General features: G+C 39.6%; 1 protein-coding gene across 1 annotated transcript in view; it reads left to right on the top strand.

Moving 5' to 3' along the window:
- The first annotated feature begins 237 nt into the window (after positions 1–237).
- Positions 238–23,230, top strand: part of PLXDC2 (plexin domain containing 2) — a 406,458-nt gene continuing 383,465 nt past the window's right edge. Inside the window, exon 1 of the mRNA XM_024765446.1 lies at positions 238–1,030. Coding sequence (XP_024621214.1) covers positions 919–1,030 — 112 coding nt within the window. The 5' untranslated portion in view covers positions 238–918. The remainder of the gene's footprint in view (positions 1,031–23,230) is intronic.

Genomic DNA, 23,230 nt, shown 5'->3' with positions numbered 1-23,230 from the left:
GCAGCGGCAGATCTGGCAAATTGCAAGCTGCCTTCCCTCCCCAAAGTGTGGAGCTGGAGTGCGGGGGAGCGCGGCGGCGGCGGCGCCTCCTCCGCCACCAAACTCCGGGGCTCGGCGGGGCTTGGGGCCACCTCCTCCTTAGCCAGGAGGAACCCTCTCCCGATAGGTTTCAGCCTGACTTTTCCCTCCCCATTTCTTTCTTCTTCCTCTCTCTCTCTGTTTTTCTCCCCAATACATTTTTCCTGCCTTCGGACCTCAGACTGCTGCAGCCCAAGCCTTCCCGGGGCTCAGCTCTGGGGCTGCTCATCCCTCCGGCTGCGAGTAAGGACGCGCGCCCAGCGTCGGGGCGAAGAAAAGAAGAAAAACTTGTCGGAGGGGTTTCGCCATCCCACAGTAACCCCCTTCCCGCAAACCCAAATCTTCCGCGGGGGCCACCCTGGGACTGGGGAAAGTTCCTTCCGAGCCGACAGCCCTCTTGGATTTGGACAGGCACCCGCGCTGGCTGAGGAATTAGATCTGTTTTGAACCCAGTGGAGCGCATCGCGGGGGCTCGGAAGTCACCGTCTACGGGCACCGGGGTGGCGCTGCTTGTGCGGAAGGGAGAGTTTGCCAGCTCCAGCTCAAGTGGCCTTTCGTCTCCGCAATTGTTGTGTGTCTGGGGTGAGGGCTGCGAGTGTCGTGGCAAGTTGTGAAGAGAGACCTGGAGGTCCGGAGAGGACTGCGCTCCCCTCGCTCTCCCTTCTTCCTCTTCCCGGCTCCCGGGTGTGAAGTCCCAGAGAAATTTACAAAGGCCTCTGCATCCCGCCGAGACCAGTCCTCAGCGTTCGGCCCCGTTGTTCCCATTCCCAGCGGGAGCCCCGGGGCACAGGGTGCCGGAGAAGTACTGGCGGGGAAGGGGAGGGAGGTCGCGGCAGCGGCATGGCGAGGTTCCCGAGGGCCGACCTGGCTGCTGCAGGAGTTGTGTTACTTTGCCACTTTTTAATGGACCGGTTTCAGTTCGCTGAAGGGAAGCCTGGAAACCAAGTCAATGGTAAGATCCACTTTCGCTTCTTGCTTTTGTGCCCAGCTGAAGACCTCTCTGGCACCCCGTTGTTAACCCACTCCCTCCCCACCTATGCCCTTGGCAAAGTTATTGCAATTGCATTTCGACTAAACTTGGGCTTCTCAAATGGGCAGAAGAATGTTGGCTGGATGAGTAGGGTGGTAGGGACTGGGGTTTATCTTAAGGATTTACCGCTTGCTTCACCTGAGCGGCTGGCAGGGAGTGGTACTGACTCCCCGGACGCGCCCAGAGAGGGCTCTGGGGTTAGAGCAAACCTTACGCTGATACCTCGCCCAGGAGCTGGCAGCCTGGGCTGTGTCCTCCCCGGCCCCTCCTCCTTCTCTGCTGCTGGGGTAAACTAAGGGAGTGCGCGAAGGGGGCGGTAGGGGGTGGACGTGGTGGCCGCCGGGGATTGCAGAGCTCCCCTCTGCTGGAGAAAATTCCCTGGGGTCGCACCTTCCTCCCCCCAGGCGATCCCCACCTCTGCTCCCTCTTGCTGTCTGGGGCTGAGCGGGCGCTGGAAGTGGGGCGGGGTGGGTGCGGCGGGACACAGAGGAAGGAGGTGGCAGAGGTGGGGCGGGCGGCCCTCTGGAGACCAACCACTGGCCCCATTGTCCTCCGCCGGCCGGCTTCGCAGACAGGCCTGAACGTGCAGGGCCTCCTCCGAGTGGCCTGATATTGCCCCCACGCGGAGCCCCGGCCACGCACGTTCCCAGGGGTGGCTGCTCCAGCCAGGTGCGCGTCCCTCCGGAGCCGCGCCCCGCGGGGCGAGCGCGGAGCCGGCGACGCCGCCCTGGGCGCGCCGGCTCCTCCTGGCGAGGCGCTGCTGAGCCGGAGGTCCAGCTGCCTTCCGCACCCTGCCCACTGTGAACCGGGCGCCTGCTCCCCATTTCTGCTCCCTGGGAAGAAATGGATAGACTTCGAGAGGAGGTGAATGAGCAAAGACACTTACAGGGAAAAGAAAAAGGAAATAAAACCTTGCTGATGAGGCTAATCAAGGTTTTGTTTTGTTCTGTTTTAATCCTGAGGAGGGGAAACGGTAAGTGGTTCCTCAGGAAGTCTACTGGCGTCCGCAAATGTCAAACCTGCCAGTCGCAGATGGAAGGCTAGGGAGAGCACCTGGGGATTCCAGGTGAGGTGAATCTTGAAGGGAAGTCCTTGAATGAAATGTTACCGAGCTGAGACAGCCGAAACACTGTGTCTGCCCCTGGTGTAAATGCTTATGGAGAAAGCACAGATTCTGACTCTGCTCCAATTTATGATTGGAGTGTGTGTGTGTTGGGGGACGGGGGGAGGGCAACAAGATGACAACACTTTTAAAGCTGTGAATAAAACGCAAGTTTCCCGGATGTTGATTTGTCTTTATCCATATAATGGGTTCTGCATAGATGGACATAGGTTGTTCTTGACTAGGTATTATTTATATCAATAGATCATACCTTCTGTGTATTTCTCTGCTACATTTCATTGGTAAAAAGACTTTTACTCGTCTGGGAAGCTGCACATTTATTTTAAGAAGTGCAACAGTAGTTTTCATGGGCATCTTCATGAAATAAATAAATGCTTAAAGAAAGCAATTTACTTCTTTCCAAAGGAGGTTAGAGAGGTGCGTGTGCCAAAAATGCATCCCAAGTTGTTTATTTGAAAACCTCTTCGGCACTGGGAGTGAATAATGCATTTACAGTAAAAAAATAAAAGGTCAGCAAATGTTTGTTTTTTTCCTGAACTTTTTTCATTAATAATATGTTACTGAGGAGAAAACAATACATACAATAAGTTTACTATTCTGAGTTCTCAAATTGAGGATAAAATTTACTCCACTCTAAAACTGAACAGATAGTTAAAAGACTTTGATTTGGGGAATATGAAATACGTAAATTGTTCAACATAGAGCTGCAGGTATTATAAACCAGTATTTCTGGTGGAAAACTACTCTAGAAGCCCACATCTTTACAGGATTGAGTAAAAAAGGAATAGTTTTATACTTCTCAGCAAATTTTTTGAGATTTATTACAAAATGAAGTAACTTCTTTCCTGGTTATCAGTCTGCATTAATTTTATTAAATAATCTTGGAATTAAATGGTTAGGCTACTGTAATACCTAAAATACAGCAATGAAATGGAAGAAAAAATATAGTTTCCTTTGTAAAATAGTCTAGCTAAAAAGTTCAATACAGAAAAATTTTTAAAAGTCCGACAGGCTTGGAATTCGGCATGTAGCAATCAGGATTTTTTTACAGACATTTTGGCGGGGGTTGGGGGCAGGGGAGTCTGATTTCATAAAGGACATTTTTTATGCATTCCTTTAGAAATGCTGCAGTTGACTTTGTTGCCACCAGAGGGCAGATAAACCACTAATTTCCTTCCCATTCTCTCCCAAAACTGAGATGAGTGATCCTCAATATTTTCTTTCCTACGTGCAGTATTTTTTGATATTTCAACTTAACATTCGTAAATGAGTGGCAATTTAAAACAATGAGAGTTTATTATATTTCCCATTTTCGTTGAAATTAAATATTCATTTAATATTTATATAATACTCTCTACATGTAGACTTACACCTTGAATACATTCGTGTGGTGTGATAAGCACAGTGGAAAACCCCAAGTACTCTCTTTCGCATCACTGTTGGCAATTACTAACACGTTGTGGAATTTTCAAGAATATACTTTAAAATTATCTCTCTTGTGATTAAAAGTTCATTATATAGTTAATTTTCTTTTAGGATTGAATGTATTCTATGTATATCTGAAAAGTATTTGCCCACACTAAATAGTATACCTCAACCAATGTTTAGAGAAAAATAAGCTTAGAGTAATGTTAAATTTTATAAATCTCAAATCATTTCCATATTGTTATACATTCATCTTTATATCCTGAACTGATTGAAAAACAGTTTAGTAACAATGTCAAAGGAGAAAGATGCAGTCATATCTTGTAGAATTCTAAAATTTAAATCAGGAAAAAAGGCCTAAAATATGTAGTTATATTTTGGCCTGATTATTGCTCTTAAATGTGATTTAATGCAACAAGGAAGTTCGTTACCACTATAGAGAGAGCAATAATAGTTTAGGACCCCAAGGAATTTTCACTTTTTAAACTTTCTAATATTGCCGTGTTCTAGAAACAAGTAGTTTATTTTTAGCAGATGGTTTACATTTAGTTGTTTTTCTAGTTGGATATTTTCCTATTATTTTCTGCTTTCATTAGAGTTAAAAAACTTAGTTTGAAATATTACTAATTTGTGGAGTTTGCTGTAAGAGTATCTCTGTTGAGACATACTGTCACTAGTACAAAATTTCTAACTATATGCAGACATACCTGGAGCAAAGGATTAAGACAGAGGGTTAATTCAAGCAAATAGCTCTATAAAATGGACATGGGTCAGATTATTAGAAAATCACAGGTTTTTTAAAATCAATGTCTCTTGGCTGCATACAGAAATTTTTGAAATATAAAAATGTGAGAGTCTCTTTCCTTTAGAGGATAGATAGAAGTTGAAGCCTGAGGTTGGGTAAGTTTGGAATGAGACATAACTGTGATCTAGAACACTTAATTCAGAAATAAGGCTTGAAATTCATGGATGTTTGCAGAGAGATTTGGGATTATTACAATTAGGACAATTTCTGCATTTCTTAAGTTTGATCTTTGGAAACAGGTTCTTACCAAGGAGAATGTGCCTGAGTAAACCTTAGGAATGGAAAATACTGATTTCCTCCCCGCAGATTTCATCTCTGCAAGAATCACACACTTTCATGCAGAGATGTAGATACTATGGATTCTTTTCAATAGTTTTGGTTTCAGTTTTTTGCTTCCTAAAAGGTATCTCCTATTGTAGAAACAGTATATTTATGAAGATGAATGGTCTCATGGTCAACTGTGACCGTGAGATCTAAAGTCTTGAGTTGGTTCCCCACTACCTTCAGTACAGTCTCTTCACCATGGGCATTACCGTGAGGCCTCAGACTGCTTTCCCACCTCACCCTCCCCTGCGTGTTTTTAACAGTCTAGCCAAATGAGGCTTCTTGATGTTCCCAGAGTGTGTACCAGGCGCTACCACCTCCATGCCATGCCTCCTGCCCTTCCTTCCCTAACCCATCTCCACCCATCCACCTTCTACTTTTTCTTACAGACTTATCTCCAGTGACACCATTCACAAAAGGATGAGGTGTCTCAGAGCCCTCCGAGAGTTCTAGGCCTTTTTTAAGGCACTGGTTTGACTCTGCTTGGTATCGTAGGAGTTTGTTTCTTTCTCATTTCGGCATCTCTTTTTCTTGTATTCTTTTAGACCACATCGGGCTCTGCTGTCATTCACTTGTGAATCCCCTGTGGCGTCTACCACACAGGCATGCAATAAGTAGTTGTCGCACTGACTGAACCGACTGGAATTACAGTGCAAGCTGGACTGTTGACTAGACTGTCACCTTGGGAGACTTTCATACTTCCTGCTCTATTTATGACTCTCTTCCATAAGTAAGATGGCAATGAAAACACAGTGGGCTTCAGAGAACAATAGTTTAAAATGAGAGAATAGGATCCAGAGGTCTGTCATAATGGTTCTGCTGTGTGATACTGACCTTAAACCTTTTGTTAATAGAACTTTCAAACAGTTCATTCCGCCATTCTGCTATACTTCCGGTTTCTGACTGTACTTTCAGAAACCAGAAGTACTTAATGTAATACCTTAAAGTACAGTGTGTGTATGTATATGTATATGTGTGTATGTGTACATAATATGTATATATAGTGGTGGTGCTCTATTTTCAGTGGAGATGAACACTATTAAATAAGCTTAGTTCTTTGTGAAATTACTTTTGAACTGAACTGTGCTTAGGCCTCATGCCATTAACCTACACTGAAGATGGCTTTAAAAATATAAGTCTCCTAAAACTTGTTATGGTGGCTGTTATTGGGGGAGGTGGTATGGTGCAATGCATTGCATAGTATCTGCTCCCCAAGTAACGGAGAGAGACAGACAGACACAGAGAGAAAGATCTTGTGTCTTAATAACAGATATAGTTGGTCTTCTTCTGCACTGGTTTGTTTGCATCTTCTGGACGTTATAAATAGTGACCAGAAATATTACTTTTAAAAAATGTGGTTTTTTGAAAGCTCAGAGCATAATTTGTGGCCCACATCCAACAAGTATATAAACCTTCTGGCCTGCATTTTTTGTACTGGTTTACCTGGGTCTTCATCTTCTCTCTCCTACCCTCATTTAGCTTTGTCCAGCTTTTCTCCCTTAAAATCTTGTGTTTGTTGTAGAGATGGGAAATAAGTAAATAAAAAGCAGTCACCATAATACCTAAGGTTGTATATTACAAAGTTGCTTTTCTGCTTTCTTTTAATCTGACTAACTCCAGTCCTTTGCCTTCATTCTGAGCACATATTTATATTTTGCAAAGCTTTATCTCTTCCCAGTATTCCACTCTGAGAAGTCTTCCTTCTTCACTGAGGTTCACACAGGATGTCTTCCCTCACTATCCTCCAGACAATGATTCTGTTCAACTGAGGAAGCTGCTGCAGAGTGACAGACTAAGTAGTAATGCTTTTACTAAGACAGTTTCTCCCACAATTTATTGTGTCATATATTGCCTGGCCAAATGAACAGAATAATATCTGAGGAGAGAATAGAATATAAAGTATTCTACATTGTATTGTAACCAGACTTTGAACCCATTGCATATTTTTTCTTTGGCTTGTTTTTATTTTGCCCTCTTTAATTAAAAAGGTGGTAAGATATGGATTGATGGTACAGATATGAGTCTTTAAATAGAATTAGAGGTCTTGTCAGGAGCCTGTTAAAAACTGTAGATCTGAACATGGGGTCAGAAACTGTGTGACCTTCCTTGAAATACAGACTTGTAATCCCTTCCTCCAGAGGCCAGCCAAACACATCTAAGCAATAGTAACTCTCCTTTCCCTTCCAAATTAAAATCAGCTGTCCTCACTGTTTCTGCCTCAGGCGTTATAGTAGAAAGTGGCCAGTGATTTTGTCAAGAGAGGGTCATAGAGGCAGGGATGCAGAATGACTTCATTTTACTTTTCTGGAATCTTATGACTTAGTTCCCCCCTCTTCCTCCACCTATTATTTTTCACTCATTAACTGGAAAATGTCCCTAGAATACATATTACTCAAGGTCTCATCCTGCTTAGCTGATTGAGGCTATGAGACTATATAGAGAGACTAATGAGAATTTGCCCTGCAGATAAACTGCATAAGAATCAGAATATTTAAAAGCCAGTTTTCTACATATTCTACATATTGGAGTGTTCAGTGATAGGAGAAGTCTACATAAAACTGATAAATTCTTTCTCAGCTTGCTGCTTGGTAGGTACACCCTGGTTTATTTACATGAGGATAATGTGTTCTTTGGTCCAGTTGGAATATGGAGCATTCAACATGCAATGATGTTTTTTAGATAGTAATAATATCCTCTGTGTTTATATGTATCTGTTTGTAGCAGTAGCTCCCAACTTTTTCTCTCTGAAACCGTAATTTGGACCCAATAAAATATTTATTTCCCTAAACCCTAAAAGGAAGTAAGACAGGCAGAATTTATCATTTTGCAATGTGGAATTCATAAGTAATAATGATTTTCAAGATGTAAAGTAGTCCTGTAGGTGCATTTAGGGTATAGCTCATGCTAAGTCTGTATACATTAACATACATATTTGCGTAATTCTCTCCAAGATACAACTTAGACTGCAGCTACCACTGACCCCATGAACCTGATTATTCAATTGGTATATTTTTGTTTGTTTGTTTAAAAGAGCCCATTGACCTTACTGCAGGCATAGCAGTATCGGACTTCTTTTGGTTGCCCCCTCCCCTTCTCCCTTTGTTATCCATTTCCTTCAATACATTGAAAAAGGATCTATGAAGAAATTACATCAGTGTAATCTGCATTGCAAAATATTCATGAAAAAGTATATATGAAGTAATTTTTGCTACACTAACTCATATTTTAAGTGCACATGGGTTCCTGATATTTAAATGAATCCTGTTCTGAACTTTTGATTAAAAAAAACCTCTCAATTATTTTGCTAGGCTATAGTTTTATGTTTAAAATTAGCTATAGTGAGTACATATGCATACTTCTTTCAAGAATTATATCATCTGATATTAGCCATTTATTTATATTAAGTGAAGTATAGTTGACTGATATTAGCTATTTTAATTGTGACTTTTTAGTATTTATATTTCCTGGGAATATACACCTATAATTACTTTTTTTTTTTTTTTTGGTAATTTAGTCCTTTTAGTAGACAATCAACTTGTCCTAACTTTATGTCACTAATTGCTAGTCTACATATTTTGAATCTATTTTAGTTTCAATTATTTACAATTTTCTGTATTCCAAGAAACAAGAATTGAACTAAAAGGCATATTGCTGTGTATTTGCATTTTTGTTCTTTGGTTCTTGTTTGTTTGGAGAGGGAATAGAGAAGGTCATTTGAGTTTTTGTCACACGACAAAAGTTTAAAGAATATTTTAACACCTATTTGAAGGCTCTGAATGCACCATAAAAATAAAGTTGACTTGTAAGGTTAAAGAAATGCCATTTCACATTTTAGTTTGAAAGTGTTCTTGCTGTATTATAAAGATGTTGCTCAATGTTTTATTTTCATATGCTGATATAACATCATAGGATATTGTATATTTTGCATAATATATCTTATCTGTTTTATAATTTGAATTTTAAAATTTTGCATAGTTTTCTAAATGCTTTATTCTTTTATTCAAATTAAATGGATTTTATGAAAGCTTCTAGTTTGACATGAAGTATGTGTAAAAATATTTCCTGTATCAGAATATTATAGTAATATTTGTAAATATGGCAAGACTTGCAAAATATTTATAAATATGTTGTGAAACAATTTTGATTGAGGCTAAATTGTCACTTATTATTTTGTACACATGTATTACATGTAATTGTGTTGCTCTTAATTTTCCCAGTCGATTTATCCCACAATTGATTTATCCAGTCTTCCAGTTATTTTTCCACAATTGGTTTATCCAAGTCTTCCATCAACCAAAAAATCAGTACTTTTTTTTTTAATGGAATAGTGGCATGTTATTTTTACTCCCGTTTTATTGAGATATAATTGATATATAACACAGTGTAAGTTTAAGGTGTATAGCATAATGAGTTGACTTGCATACATCATGAAATGATGACCACGGTAAGTTTGGAGAACATCCATCATCTCATATAGATACAAAATAAAAGACAAAGAAAAACACTTTTTCCTTGTGATGAGAACTCATGATTTACTCTCTTAAGAACTTTCACATATAATGCACAGTAACGTTAATTACGTTTATCATGTTGTATATTACATCCCTACTACTTATTTATCTTACAACTGGAATTTGTACCTTTTAACCACCTTTGTCACCACACAAAGATGTTACATTATTATTGACTATATTCCCCAAACTGTACATTTCATCCCTGTGACTCATTCATTTTGTTTACTGGAAGTTTGTACCTCTTAATTTCCCTCGCCTGTCAGTGCTGTTTTGAACATTGGTGCTGTAAATATCCTTGCATGCATCCCTTCATGTTCATATGTGGGACTTCTATTTAGAGGTAGAATTCATGGGTTATTGGGGCTGTGAATGTTCTGCTTTAATATATAAAACCTGGGATAAGCCCTGGTAGATCTTCCGAGATAAAGTACTTCAAAGATAAAGGCGTGTGGGACCCTGATAATTATCCCTGTGCAGATATCACAGTCTTAATTACTTTAGCTTATAACAAGTCTTTATGTCTGGTGGGACAAAGCTGTCCTCCTCCTTCTTGATCTTCAGAAGTGTCTTGGCTATTCTACAAGGCTCTTTGCTTTTCCATATCTATTTTAGAATAAACTTTTCAGGTTTCGCTAAAATCTCTGTTGAACTTTTGATTGAAATCACGTTATATCTCAGGGTCATTTGGTAAAGATTTCAATTTCTAAACAACTTGGAGATGATGTAATTTCTTTTCTACAACAGCTAAAAGCCAGAACAAGTACCACTGCGCTTCACAACGAATTGTTAATAGCGGTTTTTTGGCAAGTGACCTTTTTTCGTTGAAATGATGTTGAGTGCTAGTGCTGTTTTCCTGATCACATCATGATACTAACCATACATCTAATTGTTTCTTAGGCAATACGAGGGGAAAACGATAGGTTAATTAAAATGAACAACTCAACTAAGGAAAAGTATGTTAATTCCTAACTTCTTAGAAACTACCACAAATGACAGGTGGTTGCCAGGTCAATAAACATGGAAATGACAGTTTTACAGGGTCATTCTAGTAACCTATCTCTGGACCAGCATAGCAGTACCACGCAAGACTTTAAATTTGCTGCTTCATAAGAATCAGCTCTGATGAGAATGGTGAAATCCTCTGGACTTAGGATTCTCCTTCGTGTTTGCTCTTTAGCTAATTAATATCAATTCCATGGCCGATCTACATTGAACGAGAGTACACTTTACAAATTGCTACCATTTAAAGGTAATAGATACATGATTTTATTTAGACTGTAGGCATTTATAAATTAAAGGTTTGTAATTTGCTTGATTTGAAATCCCTAACTTCATCTCCGTCTCAGCACAGTTTATAAGTGGCCATTGCTCTGAACTCATGCATACTGATTTGGATAGTTTTTAATCAGGAGTAAACGGACAAGCCAGGCAGGCTGTTTCATTTCTTTGTTATTTAACCTTCATTATCTTTTTTAACATCTGTGTTCATTTCAGATATTTTTAAAAACAAGCATGATTCAAAGTCATTTGCAGATGATAGTCTCATTGTCTGGACATTGCAAAACAGTTTTACGCAGGAAGCCAGATTTGTGCAATGTCAGTTTTGTCAAGCTGTTTTTAGAAGAGCCGTCTGTGAAATAGGCACAGCCAATAAGAAGCTGAGTTTTCTGAAACCAAGCACTGATGTCTGACTTGAGACTGCCTTTCTGTATCCCCAGTTCCCTTATCCTCGCTCTGGCAGGCACCATAATTTCTAGCCTAGTTCATTTCAACAGCTTCCCGCCTTCCCTCCAACGTAGTCCTGCTGGAATCCCTTCTTCATTCCATGGCCTGAAAGATCTTTCTGAAATGAAGATCTGTGTCACTCCTCTGCTGAAAATACCTTCCTGTCTTCCTAAGGGTCTCGCCCTAGAGGTCAAAGCCCTCAGTAACCTGGTCCTGGCTTACCTGTCCAGGTTCAAATGCATCACTTCCTCTGTTATACTCTCCCAAGTTTCCCATACTCTCTTTCCCCGAGAAACTGCACATGCCGTTCCCTCTTCTTGGAGCACCCTTTCCTCCTCTTCTTGGCTATTTGTCCTTCAGGTCTCAGCTTCATCTTGATTTTCAGCATTATTGAATCATTTCTCAGTGTTTCTCTGCCAGGTCTATGTCTGGGATGAGCACCTTGCCAAAGTTCAGTCTACAGCTCCTCATCCTGTCACTTACCGTCAGTGGTGTAGCAGCCCTGCCTGCACTGGACTGTGAGCTGCCCAGGACAATAGGCTGCATGGGGCTGATCACCACTGCATCACTAGCTCCAAATACAGGAAGCCCTCTTTGAAAATTCGTAGAATGGAGGAATCTGGTCAGTGTTCCACTTGGTATGATGGCACTACGTTTGTTCAGATTTATCACTCAGGCAAAGAGTTTTGTTTGTACCTTATTTCTACATATTTGGGCAGAATTTCTCAGTCATCATTTCTTTAACATGATACCTGAGATTTAAATGCCCATGATTAAAATGTGTAGAGAAACCAGAGATTGAGTGACTTCAGAGTAAGGGAATTTGTCACATGCGTTTGTGAAGAACTGAGAATTCATTTACAAATGGTGGTTTAAGAATGATCGAGTCACACAGTCAGCTGGGAAGGACAGAGAAAGGGATACTTTAATGATTTATAATCCAGAAACTTGAATTGTCTGATAAAGTATTAAAATACATTCATTTGTTTCCTTGGAGAGAATTCCATAGTTACAAAAAAGATGTATGGATAAACAATGAATGAAGTAGAAATTAGAGACTGAACTATGAAATTTGCATGAACAGCTTTCCAGGTATTTCAAAGCTAAAGATGCAAACTGGGAAATGTTCCCTGAAATTAGATACTTACAAGAGTTCCAGATACAAACCACTGGGCGGCCTTTGAAACATCTTTTCAGCGAAAGAGTCTTAAAGGTCTCTTAATACTGTATACATCATAGCTTTTGTCAGGTCATTAATCTGTACCCAGAATGTGAGTTAACCCATTGATGTGAGTTAAGTCTTTCTGAGGTCTTGAACATGACCTACTTGCTGAAGTTTTCGTCAGAATTTTTCATATACTCAACGACTTGTATTTGTTACTCTCCAAGTACATTTTTCTCACCTTGCCTTTTTATTTATTGCTTCTCTAGAAACACTCTCCCAAGCTCTTCCTATATTCCACACTAATTTTATGGAGTGAACATCTAATAGTGTCATCTGCTCAGTATCTCTTACCCCCTTCTTCTGGTAACAGTACCTTCTCATTATTTGGGAATGTTCAGTCTTTCAGAAACAGCACCTCACCATCATTTAGGAATGTCATCTGTCTGACTCTATGTTGTTCACCTGGGCCTTTTATCATAATGTCTTGCTTCTCCAGACAGTTCAGCATGTGTCCCAAAGGTGGATACTCATAATAACCTTTCATCTTGGACCTCAGGCCAATTAATTCTTGCCTAAATGTTATCTACACATTCTAGAAGAGAGAGGGTCTTTTTAAAAAAATTATTCTGGGGGATGCTGCATTGGGAAGATACACATCTAAAGCCATCTATAGATAGACTTTCTGATAGCATAAATCAGAAAATTACTGCTTTTAGTTGAGATGTATTACTTGCCACTGAAAGAGTCTTGTTTTCAATTATATTGTCACAGTTTTCAATTATATTGTTGTGTGAATAATTATTTGATTGAGGACTATTTCTCCTACTAGATTGTAAACTCTGTGAGTGTAGGAACCCAGTTTGTTGTACTTTTTTGTTTTCTTAGCACTTTTCAGAGTGTTTGGAATACAGAAGGTACTCGATAAGTATTTGTTAAATGAAATTTTTGAGTAAGTTCATTTGGGAGGTGTCCTCTCAGTGACCGTTGAAATAATTCAGTGCTTAGACATTAGGTGAGATTTATCAGATGAGTCAAAAGTTGCGACTGCAATCGATTTTTCCCTGTTGGTTTTCTTAAGTAATTTTTTGTCCCTTTCTCATTTTACAAATTAAATTCTCTTACCTAGGTCTTATTTTTCTACTCTTTCTTCATGTTTAATTTGGTGTCTTCCTTTTATTTTCCCTGCAGTTCCTATTATTTTATTTTTCTTATGGATCTAGATATACATTCCAGGAAGTAGAAAGGAGAAAACCTTAACACGTCATAGCTTTTGTCAGCCCATTAATCTGTACCCAGGATTAAGAGGCAAAAAAGTGTTAAGCAGAAAATAGTTGATCCATAGCCAGTGCTTATGCATTTTATTTTTATTATTTTTTTAATTTATTTATTTATGGCTGCGTTGGGTCTTCGTTGCTGCACGCGGGCTTTCTCTAGTTGAGACAAGCGGGGGCTACTCTTCGTTGCGGTGCGCGGGCTTTTCATTGCGATGGCTTCTCTTGTTGCGGAGCACAGTCTCTAGGCACGCGGGCTCAGTAGTTGTGGCTCGCGGGCTCTAGAGTGCAGGCTCACTAGTTGTGGCACGCAGGCTTAGTTGCTCCACAGCATGTGGGATCTTCCCGGACCAGGGATTGAACCTGCGTCCCCTGCATTGGCAGGCGGATTCTTAACCACTGTGCCACCAGGGAAGTCCCATTTTATTTACTTAATACTTTTTTATTGGGATTTTCCAGATCATTAAAAATTTAAAAAGAAAACAAGAATGGTAAGATTATATTTCAGCATAACACTGAGCACATAGTAGCTTCTCAATTTAAACTTGGTTGACTTACTTATTGAATAAAGGCCCCCAAAGTCTGTTTTACTTCTAATTTTAAAATTCATTGACTCATTCCTCTATCTATTCACTTATTCAATAAGTAATCAATTTTTTAAAAAGTGAATGGAGGAATAAATCGATGTCTTTATTAGAAGTGAAATAGGCTTGTGTAGGTTAATTGGAAACCTAGCCATTCTATCTCACATTCTTACCCGTAAGTTGGGGACTGCCATATGTTACACATTTATGTGTGATGCATGCTTAAAATATATGACATTTCCATGATATGATTGAAATTCATTTATAAAGTTCTGTTCGCCTAGTAGTTTTCATATTAGTTCAGCTGTTCCTCCAATGGGATAATTTTAGTTGGAAGATATTTTTGTCCAATCAGTTTAATTTCATAATTCACTGTTTTAGATAAAAGTAAAAAACGGTTTCTATTCTTAAGTGATGTGATCTACAGGGAAACACGGACATGGACATAGCATGAGTCTAGTAGGAGAACTACGGCAAGGGTCTGGCAGGGGTGGGCTTGGGGGAAGGCTCTCTCAGGGAGACAGCATTTGATTGCCTTACGGTTGTTAAAGGAAGCTTCTGATGCCAAACAGCCGTGGCTTGGGTCCAAACCTTGGCTCACCGTTCACCAGTTGAGTGACCTTGTACGAAAATATTAACTCCTGGAGCCTCCATTTCTTCATCTGTAATAAGGGAGCAGAATTACTTACCTGCAGTGACAAATTTCTGTTCTCTGCAGGTTTGGTGGGGTTGCCACAGAAATATAAGGAAGTGTGGAGGCAGTAGGTTGAGGGAAGACTGTAAACAAGGGGAAAAAAGTAGGGCAGAGCCAGGGAAGGAGTTCTCCGCAGAATGGTGAGCAGACTGAGGAGGCTTTCAGCACTAATTTAAGATACTAACTACCGAGGTACCCATGTTTCCAGCTGCCTGAGATAAAACCATGTCATCTTTGGTACAGTAATAATCACACACAGTGGTACTGTTGCAGGTGTAGGAAGAATTTAAGGCCAGTTAGCACTTTTGATGGCCACGTGAGCATCAGATGGCATGTAGAGGCCCCTCCAACGGGCTTCGACTTGCAGGAGCAGGTCCTGGAATACAAAGCACTGCTCCTTTTCTCAGTCCTCCCTTTCACTCAGCCGTAGCCTAGGGGAGGCTTTGGATTTGGATAACATTATTCCAATAAAACGTACATTAAAAGAACACTCAAAGAATTTATTTTTAACAAACTCATGTTGTGTAAAGTGAGATGAAGCTCCCAGAAACAGTTTTCTTTTCTCGGCCTGGGCCGAGGACCCGAAATAAAATTCTACTGTGTCATCTACTTTGAAGCAAGAAAATAATTCTTTGACCTTATTAACATACTTGCTTCTAGGGATAAATAAACTGCTGTATAAGATCACACAACTCCCTTGGATGAGTGACCAGTTAACTTTTTTGGATTGCGACGTTCTATTTATGAAGAGACCCAAAATGCTACGTGTGTCTTAGTGAATTTATCTGAAAAGGTAAGCAATATATGTGTAAGAGCCTGACAGCTATCCTAAGATTTCATCAGTGAATGGAAGATAAGAAATGTCAAAATAAGAAATGAATAAAAGCCTTTAAATATTCAGAGTTCCCTGAGCAGTTCCTATTTAGCATTTTTCCACAGAACTACATGGAGGCCTTTGGTGTTTTTGTCAGGACAGCCCTACATACATGGGCGGAAGAAGTGGACACACTCATGGTGCTATTTGAGAGCCATGGAACAACTCCTTGTTCCTATACTACTGTCGCCTACACTAGTGTGTCAGTGGCCGTTGACTTTAGAGAGTCATGTTTTGGGTTGAGGTCATGTGTCTTGGAAACTATCAGTATTAAAAGGAGGAGCAATGGTCACCGAGGGCCTTTCTGTTTGAAACCTTGTGGAACAGAGGTGGTAAAGAGACAGAGTGTCCAGGTTCAAACAGACCAGACAGGCAGGCCCCTGGTTAGACCAACAACAACAAGAAGTCATTAAGAGTGTGTGTGGGCATGTGCATGTCTGTGTGTGTGTGTGTGTGTCTGTGTGTGTATGTGAAGGTGTAGGGGCTACAGAGGCAGAGGAACAGGAATGCCAAAGGGGGCCTGAGAGAGAATTGCTAAAGAGAGGTGGGTGGGCTCTGAGGACCAAACCAATATATGATGTCTCTGTGCATGTGTAGGGCATAGTGCTTAGGGTACCATTTTAATACATGTCTGCTGCTACAGTGTTCGCTCATATAATCAAAAGTGAATACAGTTTTTCAAGATACCCAGATTACACAGTTGGATTAGCCTATAAACTGGAAGAAACTGGCTTAATTATATTATGATTAATAGGAACACGGAGTTGTTCCATCACTCTCAAACAACACCATGAATCCATCACTCTCAAACAACACCATGAATGTGTCTTATATTATGCATTACATTGAAATTAATATGCCATGAAGTTGGTGTTGATGAAGTTTAGTTCGCAGAATTATTTATTCATTTAGCAAACATTTGCTAGATGTATTCTATGTGCCAAGCATTGTGCTGTAAAGAGATAAAAAATATAGTCCTTGCCATGTAGGGGTTACAGTGCATTATTCAAAATAGGAAGTTAAAGAGGTAATTCTCAGAAAATGTGGGGTGAGAGAAAGAGGGAGGCCCGAGGGGGAGAGGAGAAATGTGCTATGGATGAGAAAAAAAAGGACTATAGGATTTAGATTAAAGGGTCAGGGAAGGCTTCCTGGAGGAGCTGTTTCAGTCTTGCTTTGAAGTGAGAGTGAGATTTAGGAGACTGGAGAAGATAGAAATACACTCCAAACAGATGCCGTGGCCTGTGGGGAGAGACCGTTGAAAGACCAAGAAAGGCCTCCTCAACCATAGAAGGGTGTTGAACTCTTTCCTAAAGGTTACAGCTGGCCAGTGACAGATTTTTGTCAGCTGAGTGACAAACTCGGATGGGCCTCTTAGGAAGGTCTCTCTAGTATTGGTATGGAGAGCAGATAGGAAGGAACAGACCTGGAGACAGACCAGATTTAGAAACTACTGGATTAATAAGGATGAGAAGTGGTGAAGGCTTCCAGCAACAGGAGAAAGTCTAAGATAATTCCCAAATTCCCCAGGTGCTTTGGGGGATGGAAAGATGAGTTCAGCTTTAGGCTTGTGGAGTATTGAGATGGTTATGGGGCATCCCAGGGGAGATACCAACTCTGCCAGGTGGTGGTCTTGGACGAGATTGAGATGTTGAATCATCAATATATAAGTGATTGTGGAAACCAGCCAAGGAGCGTGAAAAGACGGAGAAGAGCAGAGGGTCAAGGTCAGAATCCTAGAGAGGTGGTTTCGGAAGGGTGTCTGGAGGAAGGCGTCCAGGAGGGAGAATGAGGAGAAGGTACCTGGAGAGGGAGGCTGATCTGCTGGAGGAAAAGCAGGTCATTAGAATTGGCAAGGAGGGGCATCTGGGAATTTAGTAAGACTAAAAATTTAGCTGGAGTGGATGAATGAGGGCTTGCTTTTGCCAGATTTCATAAGATAAGTGATGAAAATATGAGAAGGTAGTAACGTGGATGAAACTGCAGTCTTTAAAAAAAGCATGTCTGGGAAAGAATTGATGGAGAGGAAGCAGCCAGAGGGGAACCTAGTGGCAAGAGAGGGTTTTGCCAGAATGGGAGATTTGAACCTGCTTATAGGTGTGGAGAAGCAACCAGTAGAGAGCTAGGCAGATTGAGAATATAACTGTGCTATAAATATGGTAAACTATGTTACAAGTGTTGTCTCTGGGAAGATGATCACAGCTCTCCCAAAATGTAGCTTGACTCACGGAATCCTTTATTATATCACATGTAAGAAAATTGCTGTGGCATCTAATAAAAATTTAAGGCTTGAATGATTTCACATTTATGTAACCTGAAGTCATCAAATCCATGAAACCTCTGAAATAAAGTTTGTTGGAAAGAGAATTTTATCTTAAGAAGTAGCAGGAGGAAAAATGAAGGTTTCATTTATTTTATCAGTTTAGCCTGGGCTACAAAATGTTTGTAACATGATAACGAGGTAAATTACATTAGAAAAAAGGACATTTAAAATAACTTGTTTAGTTTTCAAGCACTTTTGATTTTAAGCCAACATCACACCCTGAAGGAAAAGGGAGTAATGACTTCATTGTTCTTTACCAGTAGGTAAACCAGGAATTAAAATAATAAATTAAGGAAAGAGAGTTGTTTTTCCTTGCTACATAGTTCATTTTTATGGCTGCTTTTGAGATGAATATTTATGGTGATTAAAAAAGTGCCTGGCACATAGTAGGTACTCAGTAAATAATTGTGAACTATGAGTTTTCTAAGCTTTATTTGTATTTAAGCAATCAAGGAAATAAGATCAAAATATTTTTTCATAAAAACTTTGGAGCTGTCTTCTCACTAAGAAATGGTGAACTCATAAAGAGGTATTTATTTTCTCCCAATATTGCCTTCAAAGCAAGTTAGAGTTTTATCAACAGTTGTTTTATAAAATTGTTAGAAGACTTTAAAAGGACTGATTGTTATCATCTGTAACATGATACCCGGCAAGACATTCCTGACCAGCTTGAAGTTATAAAAATAAATAAATAAACTATCGGCCTTACGCAAGTTTGAAATTAAAAACAGGAATAAAGTTAAAACCAATAAAACCTTCTTAGCTGTAGGTTATCTTTCAGGAAAGATTATAAATTTGTTTCTCTTAGTAATTGGAACATTGCTCCATGCCTTCAGTGTGTGTATGTGTGTGGGGGGAAGGGACAGGGGAAATGAGTGAATGGGGAAGAAAGTGAAAGATGAAAAATGACATGGCTTAGGTTGGGTTCTGATAATTTAATGGTATTTGTGGATATACCATAAGGTAGTTACTTAGTAGACCAAAACAACAAAATGCAAAATTAGTGAATTTGTTTCATAAGACATGCAGAAATGCTAATGGGATTATAAATGTGCCTCTATCTACAGTGATCCTTCAGCTTGTAACTGAACTTGTTAGGTCATTTATCATTGCTCATCTATATAAGTGGCTTTGTCATATGCTTTCCTGTAAATCAGAAACACATGTCTCTCCTTTTTGTTTTTTTAAAATTTCTTGTTCACTTAAAACTCTTTAATATTTAACCTGACAAGATATTAGTAAAAAGTCACCAGCATAAAACCATTTAGTCTTTCTATCACTTGTATTTTGGTAAAACAAGAAGAAAAAAATAGTTATAATTCAGTGAATTTATGTCACTTTTTCTTAGTAAAACTTCCAGGCTCTAAATGCCCACTTGCGTGTCTAGAATAGGTGATGTAATGCTTTGTTAATCTATAAAATAATTAAAACAGCACAAATTTTTGATATTTTACGTGTTTTTTTGTTACCTTTGGCTCTGTAGTGTTTTCTAACATGTAATAATAAATACAGCATTTTAAATTTGTAATCAAGTATATTTAAGTCCAAATGAAAAAGACAAATCAGCTTGTTAGCCTCCTTAACTTAATAGAGGTTTTGAAAGTTTTGAGAAGTGTAAGCTCAAATGACCTTAAGTCAATTATTTAATCCTATAGAGCAAAGATTGAAATATTAGACTGATATAAAACAACTCAACTCGCAGCTTCCATCACTACCAGAGGGTCCTCTGTGAGGTCTTGTCACAGTCCCTTGCCCTTTTTCTGAGTTCCTGCACGTATTGGGCACACCTGTTAATCTGCTGATCAGTTGTACATTTCACTTAATAATTGCTGCCTAAGTCTTGTTTCTCTGGCGTTTGCTCACCATTTTGCAAGGAGGGACGCAGGCATCCAGCCGAGTCAGTACTTGTGAACTGATTTACTTTTCCCTAACCCTGGAGGTTAAGGGACTCTATGTTCTTCCGTTTTCAACAATAGCAGTTTGGAAAGAGTGAACTGCAGAGCTGACTTTTGGTTTGTCCGCTGCTGGTTCTTTCTCCTGTTCTGCCTGTGGGCACTCCTATAGTGGGCAGAAGGGTCCCCTCCTACCACGTGCTGGGTCTGGGTCACAAGTGGAACCCATGAGTGGTGCTGATGGGTAGCCGGGATGAGGGAGTCAGATATGGATCTCAACTCAGCCCCACCATTTCTTGGGCTGTCAATTGAGCACCAGCTTCATTGTTCTTCTTAGTTTCTTTCAATAATGCACCAAAGGGTTATTGGAAGATTTAAACGAATAATGTATGCAGACCACTAGCTTTTTTTTAAAGACTACTAGCTTTTGATATGACCCACAACTACAGTAATAATAACAACAATAATAGCATCTAATTTAATAAAGTTAGGACTCTTATCAGCAAATGAAATCTAGCTTGTCTCTGCCTTTCTAATCAGACTTCCTCTGCTGGCCTGGTCCACATGGCAGGACACACAGTGAGTCTCATCTTCAGGCCTCAGCCACTGTGGACCACTCCGGAAGGGCTTAGCCTGATATATTCCCAGTCTGGAGTTTAAAAGTCCTGTCAAAGGACTTCCTCGACCACCTCAGGGCCATGGCACTGTGGCCAGGAGGCCGGGTTCCATTAAACTTTACCTTTGTATAATATGAATGAAATCACGGCGCTCCCTTGTTTAAAGCCTTCCAATGACTTTCCACTGAAGTAAGTGTACAATCCAGTCTCTTTCCCATGGCCCACAAGGCCCTGTGTGAGCAACACACCCCAAGCCCCGCTCCGCCTACCTGTTTGATCTCCTCACAAACCACAGTGTTTATTATTCACTTCCTCTCATGCAGGATATGCTTCCCATGCAGGTCCTCCTGTTTCCTTTTTGTTACTCAGGTCTCAGTTCACATGTCATCTTTTAATAGTGGTCTTGCAGACCACCCAGCAGACAGTGGCCACTCTCTGAAATTACCTTTTTATTTTTCCTCCATTAAAACATCTGTTTCTTTATCTTTTCCACATAATGTTCTCTCTGTTGCCATTAGATGGCAGGGACCTGGTCCACTGTTCGTTGCTGGATCCTTAGCTCAGGGCTTGGCACACTGCGGGTTCTCAACCACTTTTCATTTTAGGAATGATCTCTCTTCTTGCAATGCAGATGGAGCCAGACTGGGATTAGGGGCAGCTCCATTTCCAGAAGGAGAAGAGAGGATGGTTTGGGTAGGCAAACCAAAGGGCCACTACACACTTAACGTAGCACTTTAACCCTAAGAAGAATTTTACCATATAATATTTCATTTAATCTTCACACCCACATCAATATTTTCCCCCAGATTTAAAAATTGTGGTAAAATACACATGACATAAAATTTACCATCTTAACCATTTTAAGTGTACAGCCCAGTGGTATTAAATACATTTATAATGTGATCGCCACCATCCATCTCCGTAATTCCTTTCATCTTGTTAAACTGAAACTCTGTACCCATTAAACATTAACTACTGATTTTCCACCCCTAGACTCTGGCAACCACCATTCTACTTTCTGTCTCTATGGTTCTGACTCTCCTGAGTACTTCATATAAGTGGAATTATACAGATTCGTCTCTATCTTTTGTGACAGGCTTATTTCACTTAGCATGACTTCCTCAAGGCTCATTTGTACTGTAGCATGTGTCAGAATTCACTTCCTTTTTAATGCTGAATAATATTCTATCATATAAAATTCCTATTTTGCATATCCATTCATCCATTGATGGACATTTGGGCTACTTCCATGTTTTAGCTATTGTGAATAAATGCTGCTATGAACTTCTTCTCAATAAGGGAATAGAAGGTCCAGGAGATGAAGAGACTTGTCTAAGATGACACAGATAGTGAGAATAGGTAATGAAACTATGATACCAAAGTTCAAACTTGGTCTTCTTTCTGCTGTGCCACGGACAATTATTAGTGAACTTTCTCTCTAACCTGTTCCAGTTATTTGTATAAATTTGTGTTCTTGATCATAGTCGAGAAATTATAATTTTCTTGATTTCATATATCCTTAGGTGAACTTTATCTAATTTTTACTATATTAGTATTATAAAACCAATAGCTTATACCATTTATTATATAACCTTTTACTCAGGAGCATAGATATTTTTTGTTCCAAGTAAGCCTTTTCCAATAAAGAGGTTTACTTATGACATCAATTAAGATTATTATTCACTAAGGATACTGATTGTCTTTGGCTTAGTATTTTTAAAAATTGGTAAAAACGTATTTATCTTTTATGTGCATTTTTTACACTGTAAATTTACTCGTTTCCTTCAGTGATTCTTCATATCCAGAATGGAGAGCAAAATGCAGATGACTATAGAAAATACAAAAGTCTTCAATTACTCTAGGAGGTTTTTTTTTTAACCATTAACTACATAATTTAGCTATATACATGCTGCATTTAACGCTGGTGACAAAATTTTGTTATCATTGTTCTGTTTTGGATTTCCAGTGTTAAGATGTATACAATCACAGCTTGTTCAAATAGCTCCATTTGAATTATACTTAATTGGAATTTATATTCACGGTCATTTTGTAATTGGGATCCTAGGATAAGTTAATATGATATAATTGCTGATTTTTACAATCTGTTCGTTGATTAGAAAAGTAGTGACAAATGCAAACTGGATCGTGGAGATCACTAGTGAATTCTGATGACTCTTGATGTTGTAAATTTAATCTAAATCTCCTCATAACCAGTGCTTAAGATCTGCTGCCTTCAACTTAGAAACAAAGTAGAATAGTCTAGGCTCAGCTCACAGGAGCCTGAAAGATCTGGCCTGCATTTAATTCCCAGTCCCATAATTTACTAATCCTGTGATTTTGGTAACATTGCTTCACCCTCAGTTCCTTGGTTTTCTCATCTGTAAAATTGCAGTGCTAACGCTCACCTCAAGATATTTGTGAAGATTAAAATTTAAAGTATGGAACATCCCTAGAACCCAGTCTGGGGGATAGAAAGTTGCCACAAATGGTAGGTGTTACAGATATTCACGTAAATTAGTGTGCTCTTCTGAATGTAGACTTTGGACATATATCGATTTACTTTTCTGTCACAGGTTAAGGTTAAGTATGTATTAGTATTTTATGATAACAGCTTGAACCAGTCTGCTTCCATTTGCTTAAAAATAGTGATTCAGATCTTCAAAAAGTCTAAAATTTCATAGGGTTTGAGTAGATCAGGCAGTAGAGTTTTATCAAAATGATTCCTGTTAGAGAGAAATAACTGAAAACAAACGCAGGAAGTTGAGATGACTTTCAGAGGTCCCAACACT

Source organism: Neophocaena asiaeorientalis, unplaced genomic scaffold, assembly GCF_003031525.2.
Source record: "Neophocaena asiaeorientalis asiaeorientalis breed wild unplaced genomic scaffold, Neophocaena_asiaeorientalis_V1.1 scaffold217, whole genome shotgun sequence".
NCBI classification, from domain to species: Eukaryota; Metazoa; Chordata; class Mammalia; order Artiodactyla; family Phocoenidae; genus Neophocaena; species Neophocaena asiaeorientalis.
Note: the sequence above shows the minus strand (reverse complement) of the source record. Positions and strands in the feature narration are given on the sequence as shown.